Here is a 21394-nt window from a genome sequence, read left to right as displayed (position 1 = left end):
CCAAGTCAGCACAATCCTGCTCCTGTTTTTGCCAGGGGGGAAGGTGCTGTGCCGAGCTCCTCCAGGCTGGTCCACCCAGCACCTTCCACAGCGGGATGCGGTTACACCGGGGCGTGCCTCGGCACCCCGGTCCTGCCAGCGCGGTGTGGGGCCAGTGACCCACAGGGCATGGCTTGGAGCCGGCCCAGGTGCAGGATCTGGCCTGCTGCTGCCGGTTTCTCACTGAAGAGCAAAAGAGTCTGGCAGCCCCGTAACCACGATTCGGTTCCCCGAGCCTGCCCGCACCCGTCCGGCTGCCTGCGCAGGCGGTGCAGGCAGCACCCAGCGCCCAGGCTTGTGCAACCAGCGTTTCCCTACCCTCAGGGCCCCACGGGTGTGCTGAGCTGGGCCCCTGCCCGGGGAGGCTCAGCCGTTCCCTTCCTTACCAGGGCATTTACAGGAAGGCAGTCGCAGTTCCCGAAAGAACCCAGCCCAAGCATGACGCTGCACCTGCGGCTCCTTGCTGGGCAAATCCCCTCTTCTACACCCAAACCCCGTCCCCGCTGCGGCCGCCAGCATCGCTGTCGCAGCTGCCAGCCTGACTAAGCGCCTCTGAGACCGGGCGCGCTCGCTTCACGAGTGACCCGGCAGCAGGTTAGAGGAAATGTCTCCAACTTTTTTGCCTGCTCAGACACGTTACGCTGCCCACGCAATGCCCAAGGGACCTGGGGCACCACCTTGCCCTGAGGTTCCATCCTGCACCCCGGGAACGGTGCGGGGCCACCAGCATTTCCAGCTCAGGAAATGGGGCTCGTGCCAAGCCCGCCTGCCCAGGAAGGGAGAGCCCCGAAGTTTTGGCGTTAGGTGGTAATAAATCAGAGCAAATAAAGCTCAGCGAAGGGGAATGTGGCGAGACTTTCTCAGCCCTGATTATTATTCTGTAGCAATTTCCGTGAATTGGGGCAGGGTTTTTACCAGAGCAACTCTGCCTGCTCTGCTCAGCAGGAACATTGTGTTTTTGTTTTTAAAACCAAGAAAAAAAAAAGGGGGCGGGGGGGGGGGGGGAGAATAAAAAGCTTGAAACTTTGGTAAGGAGAGGAACCACAGTCGCCAGCCAGGCTGGAGAAACAACCTCTGCTCCGGCAAGTGCTGCCTGCGGGCCGGGATGGGGCAGGCAGCAGGGACAGGCAGCACGGGCAGGTTCCCCAGGGGTTCCTGCAGCAGAAGCATGTGGGGATGCGCTTACTGGTGCTGGGGTTTGCCTCAGCACTGCTTCTCCATCCCGTGGGGGGTCCCATCCTGCCTCTCAGCATCCCCAGAGCAGAGCAGGGAGGACACAAGGTGGTGCTGGACGAGGTGCCAGCTCCCCTCCGTGGGGGTGCCCAAGGGGATGCCTCAGGGAGATGGGACTCAGTTAGAACCCCCACCCCAAAACCGAGCTAGAAACGGCTTGACTACAGCCTGCACCTCCCAGCGCTGGGAACGGACTGGGACCCCACTGCCCTGCTCCTGCAGGGACCAGCAAGCCCTTCTCCAGCACCCAGGGGTGAGGGAGACCCACGGGGGGGTGGAAAGGGGACAGCCAGGGACAGAGGGGACAAGGCAAAGGGCACCCTTTCCCCTCGCCCACCCCCCCTATGCCATGTCCACACTCACCCACTCCCTGGCTGCCTTCGGCGCTGTGGTCCGGTGCCTGGAGCATCCTCCTCCTCCTCCTCCCTTATAGCCAGGCGTGGGCAGGCGGAGCTGCCGCAGGACTGTCCCCTCCGTGGGCACGGTCCCCCGGGGAGGCCCTGCCCTCAGCCTGCCCGCAGGGCTCACAGGCAAAAAACAGGGGGGCTCAGCTCGCACCCCGAGCCGGGATGGAGAGTCGTGCCCGGCCAGAGCCCGCTGCACGGCTGCGCTAGGTGCTGTCACCCACCCGTGTCCCCCCACTCCTGTCCTCCTTATCGGCCTCCACGGAGCACCAAGGGGTGGGGAAAAGGGGGGGGGGGGGGCAGAGGGAAGCCGGTGCCTGGCCGCTTTGTGATCACCCCACTTTGCTGCCCAGCCCAGAGTTGACAGGGGAAGGTTGAATTTCTTTGAAACCCCAGGAGATGGCAAAGCTGGAAGTTGGGAGCTGCCACCCCCCGGGGAGCCCGGGTGGGCAGGAGGGGATGGGGCAAAACCACCTTTTCCCTTCGCATGTGCGCAGGGGACACCAGAGCAGCCGCAGACCTGGCCTTGGGGGGGACGGGAAACCCCTAATCCAAAGGACAGAGCCTTTCAGGGGTGTCTCAGTGCTCCTACATCTTTGCAGTAAAGAGCAAGCTCCGGTGATGGGCTCCAACCGCGGGACCCTCACCTGGGTGCGCAGCCATCACCAGACCTGACAGCCCAAACCTGGGGACGTGCGGGCTCAGGTCCTCGGGGCCAGCACCCCCGGCCCCTCCAGCCAGTGCTGTGGAATAGGACTGAAGTGGCTTTTTTGGGAACAGCCTCCACCTACACCATATGCAGAGAGGCTGCATCCTGTTCTTGCTGACCGAGGGACCTGACACTGGGGCAGGATTGGACCTTCAGATGCTGGACATTGGCCCTCCGGCATTGCCACATCCAGACAATCTCCCTTTTATGGTCCAAGGCCATGCAGAGACGTGCCTAAAGCCCTGGGAAGTCAGGGCTGCTGCTGGGGCAGCCCCCTCCCACACACTGAAGGAAACTGCTTTCTTCAGGCACGGCTGATATTTAGCCACAAAACACCTTTATTTGGAACAAACCCATAAATAAATAAGTATGCACAGAAACCAAGTGGATTTAAAAAAAAAATAAAAATTGAACACAAGGCTATTTCGATTTAATATGTGATAAATGTCAGGGTGCCCTGTGCCCTCCCCAGCCTGGGGGATCACACCCTGCACCCCAGTGGGGCCCTCACTGGCTGCTGTCCCCCTGCTCATCCCCCCCCCCCACCTAACCCGGGGGCTAATTGCGGCCAAGGCCATCAAGAGCTGTGTTTGCTCCAGGGTTGCCGGTGCGAATTGCGGGGTTGCAACAAAACCTGATTGCGAGAGGCTGGCGGGACATCTTGTGATGCCCTGGTGGGACATCTTGTGATGCCCAGGACCTTGCTGAGTCAGGGACTGGCCCCAGGTGAAGGCAATGCAGGCAGGGGCTGCTGGGGGGGAAAGGGGGGTCCAGGGGGGAGAGGAATGGTGCAAGCTCAGCTCTCCCCGAGCCACATTCCCCCACTGGTGCGGCGATGAGGGACAGGAGGAGATATGACCCCGCGTCCCCTCCTGTCCCTTGGCTGTGTCAGTAGGGGTAAGGCGAGATGGAGATGAGAAGGAGGAAGACGCTGGGAGCCCGCTGCCCACCCGGGACCAGCGCCTGCACCTTGAGGCGGTGGGTGCCGGGGTCCCGCAGCGGGCGCAGGGTGGAGATGATGCCACGGCCCTGCTCGGTGCGGAGGACGAAGGGGCTGCCAGGCTCCCAATCCAGCAGCGTGAAGACGGGGCGGTAGCGAAGGGCAGCGCCCGGGGCGAGGTGTACCACGTCGCGGCCGGCAGCGATGCCGAGGGGCAGCGTGAGCAGCTGGTACCGCAGAGTGGGGGGACCAGCCGAACCACAGCCTGGGGTGCAGCGACCGACACACACCCTGCACGAGAGCAGGCGGGGGATGCGGGATGCGACAGAGTGTTCGGGAACGGCCGGGACACCTGGGTCCACGGTCCCATGAGGAGTGCGAGGTGGGCACCCCCAGCCCCGCAAGAGTGACTCACCCGGGGCTGGAGCCTCTCCGGTACCCGGCTGGGCATGGCGCATCCATGCAGTGGGCACCTCCACGGGTGTTGAAGCACATCTGGTTCGAGCCACACTGGATTGTGCCCTCCGTGCACTCATCCGTGTCTGCAGGAAGAGAGGGGACAGGTCTGAGGGTGCCAAGGCGCCCACGTGCCCCAGGCTGCGATGGGGATTCAAACCCCAGCTCCCACATCTTCCCAGCCCCTGCCTGGGGCCTCAAGATACTGGGGCAGCGAGACAAAACCAGCCCGGCTTGGCAGTGTGCTGAGCCTGGGAACAACCCTCCTCCAGAACAAGAAAGACTTGCAGCCCCAAAGGGATGACATCCAGGGCACTGTGGGGACTGGGTTCACACCCCAAGGAACACATGCATCCCGCCAGGGCAGGGACACCCCCCCGGCACCCCCACACTGACCGTGGCAGGTCTTCCCGTTGGGCAGAAGCTGGTAGCCGGGGGGGCAGATGCAGCGGTAGCTGCCCAGGCTGTTTCTGCATTTGTGCTGGCACTGGTTTGGCATCTGGCACTCGTCAAGGTCTGCAGGGTGAGAGGGGTGAAGGCAAGTGGGGAAGCATCGGTCCCCTCCGGTGCCTGCCACCCTGGGGCAGCCTGGCTCTCGCCTCCCCTTCCCAGCACAGCCAAGCCCAGGGAGACCCCGACCCCACAAACAGGGGTACAAACAAAATGGGGGGACAGGGCAGCAACGGGCACAGGAGCTGCCTTTTAGGCACAAAGCGGCCTCCAAACTCCCTGCAAAGCCCTTCCCCGATGCACACTCACCGGTGCAGGTGCCATTCCTCTTGACAAAGCCTGTGGGGCAGGGGGGGTCCCGGGCACCCAGCCCCGCAGCCTTCGCCACTCGGCGGAGGGCGAGCTGAGTGTAGAAGGATCGTCCCCGCAGGTGGGGACGCAAGGGGGGGTCCCGGGGTGTGCTGCTCATTGTGCCCCCTCCATCCGCCCCTGCTGTGCCACAGTCTCCGCCTGGCAGCAGGGTCTTGCCGGGGGGGCACAGGCACTCGTAGGATCCCCGCAGGTTGCGGCATCCAAAGGCACACGGCGGAGGAACCTGCAGGCACTCATTTACATCTGGTGGGGGAAAGAGGTGAGGACTTGCAGCTGGACGGGGAAACTGAGGCTGGAGCAGGGCAGGGGAGCGACCGTGGCCCTGTGCCCAAGGTTGTGTCCCCTGAGACCCCAGCTCGTACCCAAGCATGGCCAGCCAGCACCCAGCGAGTGGTAGCCAGGAGGGCAGGCACAGCGATAGGTCCCTGCAGCGTTTTGGCAGAGCTGGTTGTAGCGGCAGGCGTGGGACCCCTCGGCACATTCGTCGATATCTAGGGAGCAGAGAGGGGTTGGGGGGGATGGGGAGGTGGCACCACGGAGCAGGTGCCCCTCGCCATCCTCGTGCCCCCCTCGGGAAGGGTCCGTACCAACGCAGTACTGCTGCCCAGGGCCCAGCATGAATCCCAGTGGGCACTGGTCACCATCGGCCCCTGGGAATCAAGCGGAGATGATGAGAAGGGACACGTCACTGCAGGGATGTGGCCTTTGCACCCTCAAAGCCACCCAGGACCAACAAGGGATCCCGGCGTCTCCATCCCCATCCCTTGGAATCCCCTTGTTACCCGCGTCAAGCGAGGCACGGAGCTGGAAGCTGAGCTCCTCCGAGGCCGGGTTGTAGGATGCTTTGATGGCACTGGCCCACACGTGCCGCACCCACGGGGACTGTGGGCCCGTGGGGGGGTCGTACACGATGGTGTGATTGCAGCGGACACGGATGACGTGCCCGTCCCGCAAGAAGCTCTGCACCGAGCTCCCCGAGAGCTGCCCCGCGCCCGTCTGCACGTAGCGCTCGCTGAAGTCCTGGGGAGAGGCAGGGAGGGGGGTCAGGCCACAGACACCCCCCCACCCAAGCTCCCAGCATGGGAGTCGTGGCTCCACGGGGAGAACGGGCAGAAGCGGCACCTGCAGCAGCACCGCGGCCTCGCCGATGCTCTCCGGCACGGAGCCACTGATCACGCTGTCCAGCAGCAGAGCACCAGCGGCATCCGTGCCCCGGGCGAGGTGGGTGACCCGCAGGACCTCCCCTGCCGGGGATGGGGGGCAAAATGGTGAGCAGAAGCCCATGGCACCCCAAAACGCAGCTTCATCTCTGGCTGTGAAGCTCAGGTGTATGGGGGAGATGGAAGCTGAGCCAGGCAGGACCAGGATCCGCAGCCCCCAACGCACCCTGGCATCCCTCACCTGTGGCAAACTCCAGCTGCGACTCGTGCTGGAAGGTGCCCTGGGTGAGCAGGAACCCACTCCGGGCCCCCCCGCCGGCGTGCGCCAAGGACCAGTAAATGGGTGCAATGATGGTGACCAGCACCTGCATCAGCGGCCCTGGGGGTGAGGGAGAAAAGATGCCACCACAGAGCCAGTGCGCTCCTAAGGGGGCACCCAGCCCTCCCCAACCACCCTGTCCCCCCTCGCCCATGGGGCACAACATAGACGTGGCATGCAGAATTCGGGGGAAAATCTTTCCCCGCAGCTTTTCACCTGATACAGGTCAAAATCCTCCCTGGGGCGAGGGTGACCACCTACCGACAGTGGGTGGGATGCTGCCGATGCTGCTCTGAACGGTGACGGTGCCGGAGTGCGGGTCATCCAGCACGCTGGCATCAAGGGAGGTGACACCAAGCTTGTGGGCGTTGATGACTCCACCGAGGCTGCCCCGCACCCGGCGTGGCTCCCCTGGCGTGAAAAGGACAGGGGCAGTGGCGCTGGGGCTGCTATCCCATAGGAAAGTGGCGTGCTTCCCTGTCTCCCCTCTCAATAAGTTGTGTGTTGAGAAAAATCTCATTTTCTGGACGTGAAGGCAGCCAGAACAAGGCAGGCAGCATCCCTACCTGGCTGCAAGCACTGCCCCCAAAGACCCTATGGATCCGGGCAGCACGTTGACGGGGGATGCTGGAGAGTGGCCCCGTGCCTTGCGCACACTGACGTGCACCAACACTCCCCAAACCCTGCTCTGTATCAACCCCCATCATCCTGGCCACAGCCCCAAGATTGGGGTTGCTTCTCCTCCGGTGCGTCTGGCAGCAAAATGCCAGCAGCCGCGCAGGGGGCACGCAGGGCACCCAGCGCTTCCTACGCATTGCTGGCCAGCCTGGCCTTTTGCTTCCTGAGAAACACTGGGAGAGAGCGTGCCTGTGCATTTAGCAGAGCCCCTGGGAAATGGGAATTTAATCACGGGCAGCAAATGCAGGAAGGCTGAGGAAAGGCGAGCGGGGGCGCGGGCTGGCGCATGGCGGCTGCTCGGGTGAGGGTTTGTCTGGGCTCAGACCTTCAGATGAGCAGTCAAAGAGAGGGCAAACTAAAGTGTGAATCAAGCGGTTTCGAGCAAATGAGGAAAGGCGATATCCCTCCAAACCACTGTGTAGGAGGCCTTACCCCAGAGTCTAACAGTGCTGTGGGCAGCCCCGGCCCCCCACGCCAGCCAGAAGCCCCCCAAGCCCCGGGGCGGACACCCACCTTGGACGGCCAGGGAGGCATGGGCGACGGCGGACCCCAGGATGTTGCGAGCGAGGCAGGAGTAGCTGCCGGCATCACGGCGGCTGACGGCGGGCAGGAGCAGCGTGGCGTTGGGCAGGACGCGGATGCGGGGACCCTCGGGCAGCGGTTGTCCATCCCGCCGCCACTCCACGGAGGGGGTGGGCTCCCCCGACACGGCACAGTGCAGCAGCGCCTGCTGCCCGGCGCGCACCACCGCCGCTCGTGGCGTCACCGCCACCGCGGGGGCACCTGGGCAGGGAGAGGGATGCGGGCAGTTGCTGCAGCATCCCAGCGACACTGGGACCATTCCCCAGGGGTCGGGGGTGGTCCAGGGGGCTGAGGGGTGACCTGATTTGCAGTCGCTCGAAAGGAGGGTGCAAAGAGGGGTAGCACTCACTCTGCAGGGCCAAGGTGACAACCTTCGCCGCCATGCCCACATCGTTCTCTGCCACGCACCGGTAGTGGCCCGTGTCGGTACTCTAGCAGTACCAATAGCGTTAGCACAGCGCTTGACTTTGCCACGAAAGTTCCCCAAAATGTACTGGCAGCCCCCAGGCCCCACTCACCCCCGTGGCACGGATGGCCAGGGAGCCGTTCTGCAGCTGGCGCAGGCGCCCGCTGGCTACCACCGGCACCCCGTCCTTGCTCCAGCGGACGAGGGGCACGGGGTGGCCCCGGGCGTCACAGTCAAGGAGGGTATCACCGCCGGGGTGCTCCACCTGGTAGGTGCTGGGGTCCCCCTGGATGATGGGTGCCTCTGGGAAAGGGAGAAGAATAGTAGAGGAGGGGGGCTGGCCAGGCACCCCATTTTCCCTGCCGGTACCTACCTCTGATGGAGACGAAGGCGGTGGCCCTGATGGCACCGGCGCTGTTCTCGGCATGGCAGACATAGGTCCCGCTGTCGGCGCGGGTGACTGCCTCCCGCCGCAGGGTGCTCCAGCCGCTCTGCCCTGACACACCGTCTGCGGGGTGCAAACCCCCCAAAAAGCATGCTTGGGGACAAGCTGGTTATAAGCCCGCACAACCAGACATGCTGGCACCCCAGGGACCCCGAAAGGTGGAACAAGGACTGGGATAGCACCGGGATCACGTCCTCCCCCCAGGCTCAGCATCCTCTGCCCCCTGCCCAGGTGCAGAACTGCCCACGTACCAGCGATGCGGTGCCCGTTGACCGTCCAGAAGACGCGGGGCTGGGGGCTGCCCGTGGCGGCACACACCAGCTCCAGCCTCTCGCCCCGGCTCAAGGTGACGTCTCCGGGCAAGCGGGTGAAGGTGGGCAGGGTGTGGATGGAGAGGGAGAGCTGGCGGACAGCCCTCCCAGCCGAATTCACCGCAGTGCAGGAATAGCTCCCGGCATCCCCTTCCTGCAGGGGGAAAGGGGAGGATGAGAGGGGGACAGCTTGGATCTGGGGTCCAGCTGCAACTCTGGCTCACTGGGCTATGGCTCTGCTGGCTGTTGTGCACCCAAAAAGCCACGGCTTGGCCACAGCCACTTTTTCCAGCCCACGTTAGCAAACCCACACTGCCCCAACCCGCCAGTCTGTTGCAAACTACTGCACAGGGCTCTCCCTCTGCCAAATATTTTTGAAAGCAACCTGGGACGTGGCAGGGCGCAGAACAACCTGGCCTTTCTTTTCCGCAGCAAAAGACACTTGTTTCTCAGTTCTCCACGCAGGAGGGGATGGTGCTCACCTGGACATCCCGGAGCAGCAGCTCCCCGGAGGGCAGGACGGTGGCCTTCCCCCCGCCGCCCCGCACCGGGGCTCCCTCCCGGCTCCAGGACACACGAGGTTCAGGAATGCCACGGGCCGCACAGGGCAGCAACACCTCCAGCCCTTCCAGGACAGCCAGCTCCGCCGGGCCGGCCATGATGACGGGGGGCACTGGATGGAGCAAGGAGAACAAGGACTTGCTCATGCCTTGATGGCCACGTTTCACTGCAAGGTGCCTGGGAAGGAGCCGAGCGGAGGAGAGGGCGAGGTGCTGGGGCCCCGGTTCCTGCCTTACCTTGCACGATCAGCCTGGTCCTCCCCGCAGCGGTGCCTGAGGGGTTGCGAGCCATGCACAGGTAGGTGCCCGCATCCCCTGGGGATGCCCGGAGGAGATGCAGCTGCCCGTTGGGGAGCATCTTCAGCCCGGGCCCTGCGGGAATGGGCAGGAATGAAGGGCAGGATGGGGCAGCGCAGCGGTGCTGGGGAATGGATGGACGGTGCGCAGGGACTGCTTCCTCTGCCAAAGTGCCTTTTTCTTGGGAGTCCCTGGGGAATGGCTCCGCCAGCCGCCACGCTCACCTTGGACGGCAGCTGGGAGCCAGGAGGACCCACGCACAGTGCCACCCAGCACCCTGCTGGGATGCCTACAACCCCCAAATCTCCCCCCGCACAAAGGCTGGCGGGCAGCACGGGCTCTGCCAGCCTCCAGCGGGCTCCCGCTCACCTCCAGCAACGCCAACACCGTCCTTCTGCCAGGTGACCTCCGGCCGGGGGACCCCAGTCACCTCGCAGGCCAGCACCGCGCTGGCGTTGACCATCACCATCACCATGCCAGGCAAGGGCTTCAAGGCGGGGGGCTCTGTGAGCGGCAGGGAAGCGTTGCCCACCGCGGGTCCCCCAAGTTGGGCCAAAGGGGCAGGGAGCGGGACCCCTGGGAGCCGCGCGTACCGTGCACCGCGAGGCGGAGGTGTTTTCGGGCCGTGCCAGCGGCGCTCCTTGCCGTGCAGGTGTAGCGGCCGGCATGTGCAGGCAGCGCCTGCCTGATCTCCAGGGCCCCTGGGAAGACAGCAGGCAGCGGGGAGGCAACGGGAGGGCTGGCGGGGACCCACCGCCCACTGGGGGCTACACTGTGCCCGTACCTGTGGGTAGGACACGGTAGCCCCCTCCTCGGCTGCCCAGTTGAGCCCCCTCCTTGCTCCATGACACCATGGGGGGGGGCACGCCGGAGGCGTAGCAGGTGAGGACCGCAGGGGACAGCCGGGTGACAACCACGTCCGTAAGGTCATCGGCAATGGTGGGGGGCACTGGGAAGGCGAGGGAGGGAGGTGAACGGGGCTGCATGGCAAATGCTGGAGAGGATTCTATCCCCGGGCACATGGGCACAGGTATTTCTATTTCTTTTTCCCCTCTTGCCCACCCCCGTGCCCAGTCCTCAAGAGGGGACCCAACCCCGCAGGGGGGCTGGAGCACCCCCACATCACACCCAAGGTGGTGATAGACCCTGGGAAAGCCACTCTCGGCAAGACTCACGGCCCCCAGGAGCTCACCGTGGACGGACACGAGGAAGACCTTGCGTGCCTCACCGGCAGCACTGGTGGCGATGCACTCGAACCGCCCCTCATCCCGGGGACCAGGGCTGGTGATGAGCAGTGACCCTGAGGACTGCAAGCTGTGTGGGCAGAACATGCCCCGGGGTCAGCCCGCCCCATGGGGAGCAGCAGGAGAAGGCAAACCCCACGCTATGGTGGGACCCTTCGGTGGGTGAGGTGGGCGGTGCTGCAGGTACCTGTAGGCGCCGGGTAGGAGATGTGGGTTCAGGGGGCGGCCATCCTTCTCCCACCTGATGTGGGGCTCCGGGGATCCCCAGGCATCACAGCCCAGTGTGGCCGGCTGCTGAGCCAGCAGGGTGAGGTTGAAGGGCCCGGGGGTGATGGAAGGAGGGACTGCGGAAGGGCATGGCGGTGATGAGCAGAGGACAGCAGCACATCGTTGCAGCCCAGCAGCAGTAGGTTGCAGAGGGGTGAGCCCAGGAGGGATCCGTCTGGCTCTTCTGCTTACCCAGCACATGGAGGTCCAAACCTTGCCAGTCGGAGCCGGCAGGGCTGGATGCCATGCAGAGGTAATAGCCCGAATCCTGGACCTGAACGGGGTCGATTTGCAGGGAGCCGCCTGGCAGGAGCTGCAGCCTGGGGAGGGAGAGCAAGGGAGACCCATGGGGAGTCTGCACGGCCGGGCTGCAACACACAGGGATAGGCGGCAGGGAAGGTGGCAAATGCCATTGCAGCCACACGTGGCACGTGTCTGCTGAGCTGATGTGGGGACAGACCGCAGCTCTTCGTGGAGGGACAGTGCTGTCTCTGCTCCAGGCACGCCAAAACACCTACTGATGTGGAGGGTGGCATGATCCGAGACCCAGGTCTCGGTGTCACCAACCTGCAGAGCCTCGTACCTGTTGCTCCCGTGAAGGGGCAGGAGCCGTCCGTCCTTCCGCCACGTCACCCGGGGCACGGGCCACCCCTCCGCCCGGCATGGCAGCACCGCCGAGCCGTTCAGCAGCGCCCTCGCCTCCTCGGGGCCCGGCTGGATCTCTGGGGCCACTGCGGCAGCACCCGACCAGCACCGCAGAAAGTCGGAAACAGGGCTCAGGGGATGGACAACGTCAGCCCAGGCCAGCACTGGAGGCTGGGTACCATCCAACCCCGCCTTCCCATTACCCTGACGGTAGGACACCCCATAATATCTCACATCCCTGAACTAAGAGGGAAGGAACTGGCACTCACCTCCAGCAAAGCCCCAAGGCAGGGTGGCACTCACCGTGAACCTCCACCTGGACGCGCAGGCTGGTGTCCCCCAGCGCGTTGGTGGCCCTGCAGCTGTACTCCCCTCCATCCGCCGGCCCCACGGCCTGGATCTGCAGGAACCGTCCCTCGGCCAGGACCTGCCTGCGGGCATCCTCCTAACAGCCCCAAGAGCCCCCGTCAGCAGCTTCCCCAGGCATCGCCCCCACCAGGAGTCTGACGGGAATGGTGAAGGTGCATCCCAGTGCCTGCCCGTGCACCGTCCCAGGTCCCATCACACATACCCGCAGCAGGGAGCCCTCCCGGTGCCACTCGATGTGGGGGGGTGGCACAGCATCCTCAGGGCACTCCAGGATGAGCTGCCCCCCTGCCACAGCGGTGATGCTGGGGGCCTCTCCAATGCTCGCAATGCTGAGAGGTGCTGTGGGACACGTGCCAGCTGAGTCAGGGGGTGCCATGTGGGTTGGGCACCCCCATACTTGTCCCCATAAGTCATGCATAGACCCCTGCTCTGCAGGACCACCGTGCTGTGCTCCAGACCCTTCTTCGGAGGCTTCCAGCCCCTACCGCTCTCCCCATCCACTCCCCAGCAATCCCAAGGAGGGATGCAGGGGATGCTCCGGCTCTCTGGTCCCCCAAAGCTCTGACCACCCTGCAGCACCCCCGGTAGCACCCTCCTCGCTGCACCACTGGGGCCATGCTACCTTGGATGCTGACGTGGAAGCTCCTGCTGTCCTCCCCGGCGGGGCTAGCAGCCAGGCAGGTGTACAAGCCAGCGTCGGCCACCTACACAAAGCCAGGAGAGGGAAAAATTGAGGCATGAAAACAAGATGCAGGTGGGGAGAAGAGGACCCCTTACCTTAGTGCTCTCGATGTGGAAGGTGCTCTCATTCCCGGATACAAGCCAGGGCCCTGCCAGCAGCCGTCCATCCTTCTCCCAGGTGACCGTGGGCACAGGGACACCCGTCACCACACACGCCAGCTCTAGCGGGGTGCCCACGGCGATGGACATCTCAGTGGGATGGGATGCAGCCTCAACACGGGGTGGCTCTGCAAGGTGCACGGTGAGGCGGGTGGGCTCATCCCCTCATTGCTCCCCCAAAATTGGCTAAACTGCCCTCCCCAAATCCCCGGGGGGAAGACACGCACCCACCACCAGGAGGTGGAAGGCTTTGCTGGCCTCCCCAACCTCATTCGCTGCCAAGCAGGAGTACACCCCCGCGTCGGCCAGCCCCACGGCTGCCAGGCTCAGCCGTGGGCTGCCGGGCACTTGGTTGCTCCGCCGCCCCAGGGGCTCGCCATCCTTCAGCCAGGTCACTGCCGGTGCTGGGGACCCGGTGGCTTCGCAGCTGAAAGTGACATCGGAGCCCTCGGCCACCATCTGCTCCTCGCTGCTCTCGGGGCTCTCCAGGACGGGGGGCACTGGGGAGGGAGCGGTTCCCCTTAGTGGGGCCGTGGGAGCAAAGTTGTGTCCCCAGGCACTGGGGATGGGTTTGGCAGTTCCCTGGGGTCTTGCAAGCACCCAGATGTGGCTCAGCCTCCCTGCAGGGTGCTCTGGGACTGCTTTCAGGCTGGTCCTGCCTCGCTTCATCCTCTCCGAGCCCACCCCGGTGGCCAAGGGATGGCTCAGGACCCCCCATCAGAAACGGGACCGCAAAGAACAACACGTGCTCTCCCAGCAAAACTAGTGCCTGGGTGCCCCCCGCTCTCTTCTCCCCAAATCCCTGGCTGCCTCGTACCTCGTATCTGCAGGACGAAGTTGCGATCGGCCACTCCTGCCCGGCTGGAGGCGATGCAGGTGTAGAGCCCGGCGTCAGAAACCTGTGCCTGGGAGATCCTACCCCATGGAGTGGGGCATGGAGATAGGGAGCAGCCATCAGCTCCAGGTCCCCCCCTGCCCCCCAAGTTCTCCACACTGGGATGCAGCCACCTCAGGGTGCAGCCACAGCCATCCCAGCACACAAACCTGGGTACCAGCCCCAAAGCCTGCCACCCAGCATCACTCCAGGGTCACTTCTTACCGAAGGACGTGCCCGGCCGAGAGCAGGGTGATGCGGGGGGACAGGCGCAGGGGCAGCCCATCCTTCAGCCAGCTCACGTGCAGGGGAGATGACCCCCGTGCCCGGCACTCCAGCGTCACCGCCGCGGACAGGATCCCACGGATCACCTCCGAGTCGTCGGCACCTCTCTCGATGGTGGGGGGGACTGGGCGAGGGGACAGAGGGGCTGACGGGGCTGTTGGGGATGGGTGACCCTGGCACTACCCCACAGGACCTGGCCCCGCTCACCCAGCACGCTCAGCGTGTGCAGCCGTGCATCTTCGCCCACGCTATTTCGGGCCAGGCAGGTGTACGCCCCCGAGTCGGCGGCTTGGAGCCCCTCGAGGAGCAGGGTGCTGCCATCCGGGGACATCCTGCGCAGGGAGGACAGGACAGTGACCTGTGCGTCCGTCCCTAACGTGCCGATGGAGCAGAGATGCTCTGTGCTTGGTTGCAAGCCAAGCTGCAGGTTTTGGGCCATGCTACAAGGCCAGGGCACCAGCTGGGACCCTGCCAGGGTGGCAGTGACCATGCCAGGCTGCAGCACCATCCAGGACACCAGGGCTTTACCCAGAATGATGTTCCTCAGCAAACAGCTCGGACGAGCATGTCTGCAGCCCAAGCAGGGAGAGGGGGGAGAAGGAGGAGAGCTCAGCCTGCCTTGTACCGTTCTTCTGCACATGGGGAAACTGAGGCACGGATAGAGCTGTGCCGTGGCTAGCCTGTGGGGTGATCCGTCCATCCCCCAAACTCACCGGGCATGCGAAGGGGACTGCAGCCGCAGAGGCTGCCCGTCCTTCAACCAGGAGATCTGGGGGGTGGGCTGCCCCTCTGCCCGGCACTCCAGTCTCACTCCTCTGCCCTCCAGCACGCTGTGCTCACTGGGGACCCCCGCGCTGGCGATCCGGGGTGCCACTGCGCCAAGAAGAGCGGGAGGCTGAGGAAGAGAAGGGGGAGGAAGGCTCCCCTCCTAGGGAGAGCCCGCAGGGACCCCTGCCACCTTGAGGAAGCCCTACCTCGCACCAGCACCATGAAGTCCTTGCGCATCTCGGTGCCCGCACCCCGCGCCAGGCAAGTGTATCGGCCCTGGTGGAAGGGCTGGAGGGGGCTGAGAAGCAGCTGGTCCCCCCCGGCCACCAGGCCCCACTCTGGGCTGCTCTCTGTGAGGAGACGGGGTGAAGGAGGCTGCAGCAGTGCTCCTCTGCCAAGCCCTCCCCAGGCATGTGGTCATGCACCCCCCCTTCCCACCCCCAGGACCCAGGTTTGGGGACATATTGTTAAAGCAGAGGTCAGGGCTTTGCAGAGCAGGGTGTTTGCACTGTGTTGCTGGAGCTTTTTAGGAGAAAAGAGCCACTGGTTTGGGGGTGAACCACTGTCCCAGCAGGTACCCCACAGGGTGGTACCCAGAGAGCTCACCCCCACATCCCTCTATCACATCCCATGCCCACATCCCATTGCTTCAGCTTCAGGAACGTATCCGAGGCGTCTTAAAAACACGCAGGGAAAATGCCAGCCCCTTCGTGCTCTGCCTTCTCCCCTGTGAGGCCCTGCGGGTCTCTTGCAGCAGGATGAGAAATGGGGAAACTGAGGCAGGACTGCTTCAGGTGGGGCAGCACCAAGGCTCGGCATGGCAGCCCGGCACAGCATCCCCCCACGGACATACCCAGCGGGTTCCCATCCTTCAGCCAAGTGATGGCAGGCACAGGCACGCCAGTGATTTGGCAGGTCAGGACGAGGGGGGTCCCCATGTCGGCATCCAGCACCTCCCGCTCTGGGTCCTGGATGCCTGGGGGCTCTGAGGATGAGGAGCGGGGATGGGGTGTGTGAGCAGGAACACGCAGGCTGGTGTTTGCCATCAGGTCATCGGTGCACGCTCGGGGCCAGAGCTCCTGGCCGAGGCCTCGCCGCTTACCGTGGACAGTAAGGATGAAGCGTTTCTCAGCCCTGCCGGCCACGTTCAGCGCCACGCACGTGTATGTGCCTGAGCTGGAAAGCTGCAGGCGAGGGAGCTGCAGCACCCGTGAGCCTAGAAGAAGCAGAGAGCAGGGAGTCAGGGCAGGCTGGAGCAGGACCAGGTTTGGGCCACCGCACGGGCAAGCTGTCCCATCGCCCAGCAGCCAGCCAAGCTCCATGCAAGAGGTGTCTGGCCATCAAAGTCTCTCTTTGAGGTCCGAGGTCTCACTGTGCACAGCAGAAAAGGGTGCTGAGCTCCCGCGGAGCAGAGTTTGCAGGATGCAACCCTTAGTTGTCTCCAAAGGGAGACACTCGGCAGCAAGTTGTTAGCGTGTGGTGCGGCCAAAAGTCTGAGCTCAAGTCCCGCGTGCAGCATCCAGAAGGGCAGATTAGAGGAGTTAGAGCCTGCCGTCAAGAGCCGGTGGCTGTGCCGCAGGGGACAGGCTGTCATCCTTGCTCATCCCGACGTACCTGGGGTGACAGTCACCTCCTCACCAAGCCGCAGGATGCGGCCATCCTTGTACCAGGTGATCTCTGCAGCAGGGTGGGATTGGGCGTTGCATGCCAGTGAGACGCTGCCGTTGATGACGCCATCGATGCTTTCGGGGTTTGTGCCCACAATCCAGGGAGCTTCTGCCCCAGCACACCCCAGAAGACAGTGCCAAAGGAGAACCGTCACCACGGAGGCCGAGGTCTCCCCAGGGGGAAATGCACACCGAGCATCTCGCCTGCTCAGCGTGCCAGCACCTCGACCTCCTCGCATGGGGTGAGTGTGACAAGCACGAGGGGACGGAGGCAGCCATGGGGTTCAGGAGCCACGGGAGACTCCAGCTGGCAGAGGAGGAGGAGTGGGGTAAATCAGCGACCTGGGGAAGGGTCACTGGGGATACCTTACCCTGCACGGTGAGGGCAAAGTGCTTCTCAGCTGACCCAGCTGGGTTCTCGGCCACGCACGTGTAGCTGCCGGTATCACCCGCCTCCACCGCAGCCACCTGCAAAGGGGGAGCAGATCCCCGCTGAGGGCTGCCCTGAGCTGGGGACCCGCTGGGGCTCAGCACCTGGCAAGACTAGGGCAGCCCCTTCTTTGGGGAGGGAAGAATACCCCATCCCCTCCACCCGGTGTCTCCCATGTCCCCCCCGGCACAGCCACCCTGTCCGGGGGGACACCGACCTGCAGGACTGTGCCACCCTCCAGGAGCTGGTGCCGTGGGCCACCCACAACGGGGACATCATTCCAGAGCCAGGACACCGTGGGCGCTGGGTGCCCGCTGGCTTCGCAATTGAAGCGAACGGTACCGTTGATGGTGGCCGTCATCTCCTCGGCCAGGTCCTCCGTGCCGCCGTGGATGGCCGGGGCAGCTGGAAGCAGGCGGTTATAGGGCTGCCACGTGCCTCCATCCACTCCCCACCCCAGCCCCGTACTCACTCAGCACCTCCAGCTCGTAGTGCAGGCGGTCCTGTCCTGCTGCGTTGGCTGCCTCGCAGGTGTACCTGCCCGCGTCCTCCTCCCGCACCGCGGGCAGCTGCAGCACCCGGCCCCCTGCGGCGCAGGGCAGGATTGGAGCAGGGGATGGGGAGGGCTCCGCGGGGGGGCGGAGGGTCCCCTCCAACCTCGCTGTGCAGACCCTTATGCAGCCACAGCAACCCTGCAGGTCCCATGCCTGCTGTTTGCGGGACAGGATCCAACCTTCTCCATGCTAAGGATGCTCTCAACCCACAAAGCTGCTGCAGGAACCCCCCCCCAAACTCCAGAGTGAGGGTCCATTCCCATTACCTAGCAGCATCAGCACCCCTGGGCCGGGGGAGAGGGGCTCCCCATCCTTGTACCAGGTGAGCTGGGGAGGTGGGATGGCATTGGTGTCGCAGTAGAGTGCAGTGGGCTGGTTGAGGATAGCCTGCCGGTGCTCTGTCACCTCCCCATCCTGGTCTTCCTCCCGGTAGAAGATCTCGAGGGCTTCGGTGGGGCTTGTCTGCTGCTGGAAGAGGGGTGGCACTGCGGGGACAGGCTGTGGTCAGCTGTAAGGAACGGGACTCATGGCCCTATGTGCAACCGAAGTATCTGCCCAGGCCTGACTGGGACTGAGGAGATGCTTATTTTCCAGCAGATACAAACTCTTCCTGCTCACCCTGCTCTGCTCCCACAATGGACCCAACTAAGGACCCCTCCTCTTGCCGAGACACCCGCTGCTCTGGGCGCTGGCTGGCCGCCCAGGGCTCACCTTGGACATGCACGATGAAGTCCCTATCGTCTTCGCCCACAGCATTGGTGGCCACACAGGTGTAGTGCCCTGAATCCGAGACACCGGCTGGTTTGATCTGAAGGACCTGCCCCTCGCTGAGGATCTGGAGGTGGCCGGCACTTGCCAGGAGCTGCACAGAGACCCCAGCCCCAAGGCACAAAAGAAACAGAAGAGCAGGAGGAGGATTACGCACCCAGGAGTGGGATGGAGCCCAGCCAGCCTTATAAAGGGTGTCTTCCCACTTCATTTACCTGGGAAGGTCCCCAAACCCAGGAGCTTCTCCCTGGTTGCAGTTAGGACCTCACCTGCTTGTCCTTGTACCACTGGATGGTCGGCTCGGGCACAGCCCAGGTCTCGCACTCCAGCATCACTGTACTGTTGACCCTGGTTTTCACCTCTTTCACAGCAAATTCCCCCAAAAGGTCATCTCTGGCAATTGAAGGAGGAACTAGTAAGGAGAAACGACACAGCTGGGATAAGAGAAGAGCCCCCAATGCCCTTGTTCTACCTTAATCAGCAACAGGCAGCACCTTGGGGTACTGCTGACACCCCCAGATGAACCCTTGGCAAGTGGGTATTCTGTATTGGGACCAGTGCTGTTTAATATCTTCATCAATGACATAGACAGTGGGATTGAGTGCACCCTCAGCAAGTTTGCAGATGACAACAAGCCGAGTGGTGCGGTTGACACATCTGTGGGACGGGATGCCATCCAGAGGGACCTCGACAAGCTCAAGAAGTGGGCCCATGTGAACCTCATAGGGTTCGACAAGGCCAAGTGCAAGGTCCTGCACCTGGGTTGGGACAACCCCCGGTATCAATACAGGCTGGAGGATGAAGGGATTGAGAGCAGTCCTGGGGAGAAGGACACGGGGGTACTGGTGGATGAAAAACTGGACATGAGCCGGCAATGGGCGCTCACAGCCCACAGAGCCAACCGCATCCTGGGCTGCATCCAAAGCAGTGTGGCCAGCAGGTCGAGGGAGGGGATTCTGCCCCTCAACCCCACTCTGCTGAGAGCCCACCTGCAGTACTGCGTCCAGATCTGGGGCCTCCAACATCAGAAGGACATGGACCTGTTGGAGCAGGTCCAGAGGAGGGCCATGAAGATGATCAGAGGGGTGGAACAACTCTCCTGTGACAACAGGCTGAGGGAGTTGGGGTTGTTCAGCCTGGAGAAGAGAAGGCTCCAGGGAGACCTTATAGCAGCCTTTCAGTACTTAAATGGGGCTTATAAGAAATATGGGAACAGACTTTTTAGCAGGGCCTGTTGCAATGGGACAAGGGCTAATGGTTTTAGACTAAAAGAGTAAAAGAGGGTAGATTTAGACTTGACACAAGGAAGAAATTTTTTGCAATGAGGGTGGTGAAACACTGGCACAGGTTGCCCAGAGAGGTGGTAGATGCCCCATCCCTGGGAACATTCAAGTTCAGGCTGGACGGGGCTCTGAGCAACCTGATCTCATTGAAGATGTCCCCGCTCATTGCAGCGGAGTTGGACTAGGCGACCTTTAAAGGTCCCTTCCAACCCAAACCACTCTATGATTCTATAACTCCTTTGCCCTCCTTGGGGTAGACCAGAGGCTTTTTGGGGCCACGTGCTGATATGTGCATGAGGTGCATCTCCCCGGGATGAAGGGATGGGAAGGGAAGGAAAGGGCACTGGCCCGGTTACAGTGGTGGGGTCACTGCAGAATTAGGAAGGACATGGAGAGCTCCCGCACCCAGGACCTTCACGGAGTAGTTCTTCACGGCCTCCCCGGCTTCATTGGCTGCGACGCAGCTGTACGTGCCCCCGTCCTCTTCCTGGGCATTCAGGATCTGCAGCCCGTGGCCACCTGGGCAAAGGGGGTCTCCTGAGAGGGTCACCACACACAGCCACAGCTGTCTATCCCCATGCAGCACAAGAAGGTATCTTAAGGGACCCGCTGATCACCTGCAAGCCTGACTTGAGGGGGCCTAATGCTCTTCTAGTGCCCAGTTTCCAGGCTTATAAAACCCAGTGCTGTCTCACCGATGCTGCTGAGGAGGCTGTAGCTATTATCAGATGATGCAGCACATGGAAAAGCAGCATCCACCCGATGGCCTGAGCCCCTCGGGTCCTGCGGGATGATGACTTCTCACCATCCCACTGCCCTGAACCACAGCCAGACCAAGAAAAGGCCCTGCTCCCGCTCTCACTCCCCCAGTCATGCAGCAAGGGGCCACCGTGGTCATGCAGAGCCAATGGACACCAGCATAGTACCAGGGAGCAGAAGGACATTTCTAGACGCTTTGAGGGGAACCTCGTCCTTGAGCCAGGTGATGTTGGGAGATGGGTGTGCCAGAGCCTCGCAGACCAGGGAGATGGGGTTGTTGATGATCACTGTGACTTCTTCTGCAGCAGCATCATGGGCATCTCCAGCAAAGGTAGGACTGGCTGCAGAGATGTGTTTGTGTTTCAGATCAGCATTAGCACCCACTTGGGCTTCCCAATGCTTCATCCCCCCACCAGAGACCATGATCCGAGTTCTGGGAGTTGGGCTTGACCACCTGTGAAATGCACAGCACGTGCAGCACAAGCCCTGCTTCAGACTCTGCCCTGTCTTGCTCCCCTCCAAAAACACAGGGGGGACAGAAGACACACTCCCCCTTCCCACAAGCCATCATCAGAGGTGGAACCTGCACTAGATGGACCCTTTATGTTCCTCCAAGAGGTCTCACAAGGGCTTTGGGACGGGTCCAGGACCTCATGCCATGCTGCTGGCTGTAGGTCTAAGGGATCCTCACCACCTACCTGGGGCAGGCAATTAAAAAGCCCTCTAAGTCCACGTCCCCTGCTCCCACCTGAGAGTCTGCCTCCATCCAAAGGCATCTCGTACCAAAAACATCTAGCAGGTAGTGCTTGGTTTGATTTGCCACAGAGCTGGAGGCCATGCAGGAGTAGCGGCCAGCATCAGACAGGGAGGCTTGCGGGATGTGGAGCTTGGAGCCATCCGGGGAGATGGAGAAGTTGTCTCCGCTGGGCAGAGGGTGGCCATCTTTCAGCCAGGTGATCTTAGGTTGGGGGTTGCCTGTGTAGGGTAGAAAGCAGGTTTTGGCCTTCGTGCAAAGTTTTTCCGTGCGTGAGTACAGCCTGACCAGGGTCATTCCGCCAGAGCTTTTCTGGGAAGCAGGGACATCAGCCCAAATCCAAAATTATCATGATCTGGATCAGGTTTTTAGAGGCTGCTGGATGAGCCAGCAAGAAGAAAGAGGACTGTCCTGAGTAGGAGATGATTAATTACTCCCATCACTAAAGGAGAAACCAGATTAGAGGAATTTTAGCTCCATTTGGGAAAGATTGGAGCTTACGTTGTGGAACAAGCTCCCCGCGTGG

The 21394-nt window shown here is 62.9% G+C and overlaps 2 protein-coding genes across 2 annotated transcripts in view; both read right to left on the bottom strand.

The window, feature by feature from the left end:
- ASS1 (argininosuccinate synthase 1) overlaps positions 1-1717 on the bottom strand; it is a 29244-nt gene extending 27527 nt beyond the window's left edge. The window contains exon 1 of the mRNA XM_049832862.1: positions 1636-1717. The gene's annotated coding sequence lies outside the window, so the exon portion shown is untranslated. The remainder of the gene's footprint in view (positions 1-1635) is intronic.
- Positions 1718-3012: 1295 nt separating this feature from the next.
- HMCN2 (hemicentin 2) overlaps positions 3013-21394 on the bottom strand; it is a 38134-nt gene continuing 19752 nt past the window's right edge. Inside the window, exons 34-79 of the mRNA XM_049832182.1 lie at positions 20898-21089; positions 20282-20455; positions 19761-19874; positions 18342-18484; positions 18016-18166; positions 17571-17789; positions 17223-17336; positions 16968-17155; positions 16692-16788; positions 16268-16429; positions 15756-15869; positions 15507-15638; positions 14860-15003; positions 14599-14758; positions 14093-14217; positions 13826-14009; positions 13544-13641; positions 12954-13226; positions 12664-12854; positions 12509-12590; positions 12089-12225; positions 11821-11962; positions 11456-11603; positions 11065-11192; positions 10793-10949; positions 10554-10675; positions 10146-10310; positions 9955-10062; positions 9731-9865; positions 9302-9436; positions 8987-9177; positions 8445-8658; positions 8122-8256; positions 7861-8051; positions 7692-7773; positions 7274-7543; positions 6344-6493; positions 6005-6142; positions 5726-5847; positions 5386-5623; positions 5191-5253; positions 4966-5094; positions 4541-4846; positions 4178-4297; positions 3741-3867; positions 3013-3616 (exon numbers count right to left, since the gene is read on the bottom strand). Coding sequence (XP_049688139.1) covers positions 3274-3616; positions 3741-3867; positions 4178-4297; positions 4541-4846; positions 4966-5094; positions 5191-5253; positions 5386-5623; positions 5726-5847; positions 6005-6142; positions 6344-6493; positions 7274-7543; positions 7692-7773; positions 7861-8051; positions 8122-8256; positions 8445-8658; positions 8987-9177; positions 9302-9436; positions 9731-9865; positions 9955-10062; positions 10146-10310; positions 10554-10675; positions 10793-10949; positions 11065-11192; positions 11456-11603; positions 11821-11962; positions 12089-12225; positions 12509-12590; positions 12664-12854; positions 12954-13226; positions 13544-13641; positions 13826-14009; positions 14093-14217; positions 14599-14758; positions 14860-15003; positions 15507-15638; positions 15756-15869; positions 16268-16429; positions 16692-16788; positions 16968-17155; positions 17223-17336; positions 17571-17789; positions 18016-18166; positions 18342-18484; positions 19761-19874; positions 20282-20455; positions 20898-21089 — 7253 coding nt within the window. The 3' untranslated portion in view covers positions 3013-3273. The remainder of the gene's footprint in view (positions 3617-3740; positions 3868-4177; positions 4298-4540; positions 4847-4965; positions 5095-5190; positions 5254-5385; positions 5624-5725; positions 5848-6004; positions 6143-6343; positions 6494-7273; positions 7544-7691; positions 7774-7860; positions 8052-8121; positions 8257-8444; positions 8659-8986; positions 9178-9301; positions 9437-9730; positions 9866-9954; positions 10063-10145; positions 10311-10553; positions 10676-10792; positions 10950-11064; positions 11193-11455; positions 11604-11820; positions 11963-12088; positions 12226-12508; positions 12591-12663; positions 12855-12953; positions 13227-13543; positions 13642-13825; positions 14010-14092; positions 14218-14598; positions 14759-14859; positions 15004-15506; positions 15639-15755; positions 15870-16267; positions 16430-16691; positions 16789-16967; positions 17156-17222; positions 17337-17570; positions 17790-18015; positions 18167-18341; positions 18485-19760; positions 19875-20281; positions 20456-20897; positions 21090-21394) is intronic.

This window comes from Accipiter gentilis, chromosome 29 (assembly GCF_929443795.1).
Source record: "Accipiter gentilis chromosome 29, bAccGen1.1, whole genome shotgun sequence".
In the NCBI taxonomy this organism is placed as follows: Eukaryota; Metazoa; Chordata; class Aves; order Accipitriformes; family Accipitridae; genus Astur; species Astur gentilis.
Note: the sequence above shows the minus strand (reverse complement) of the source record. Positions and strands in the feature narration are given on the sequence as shown.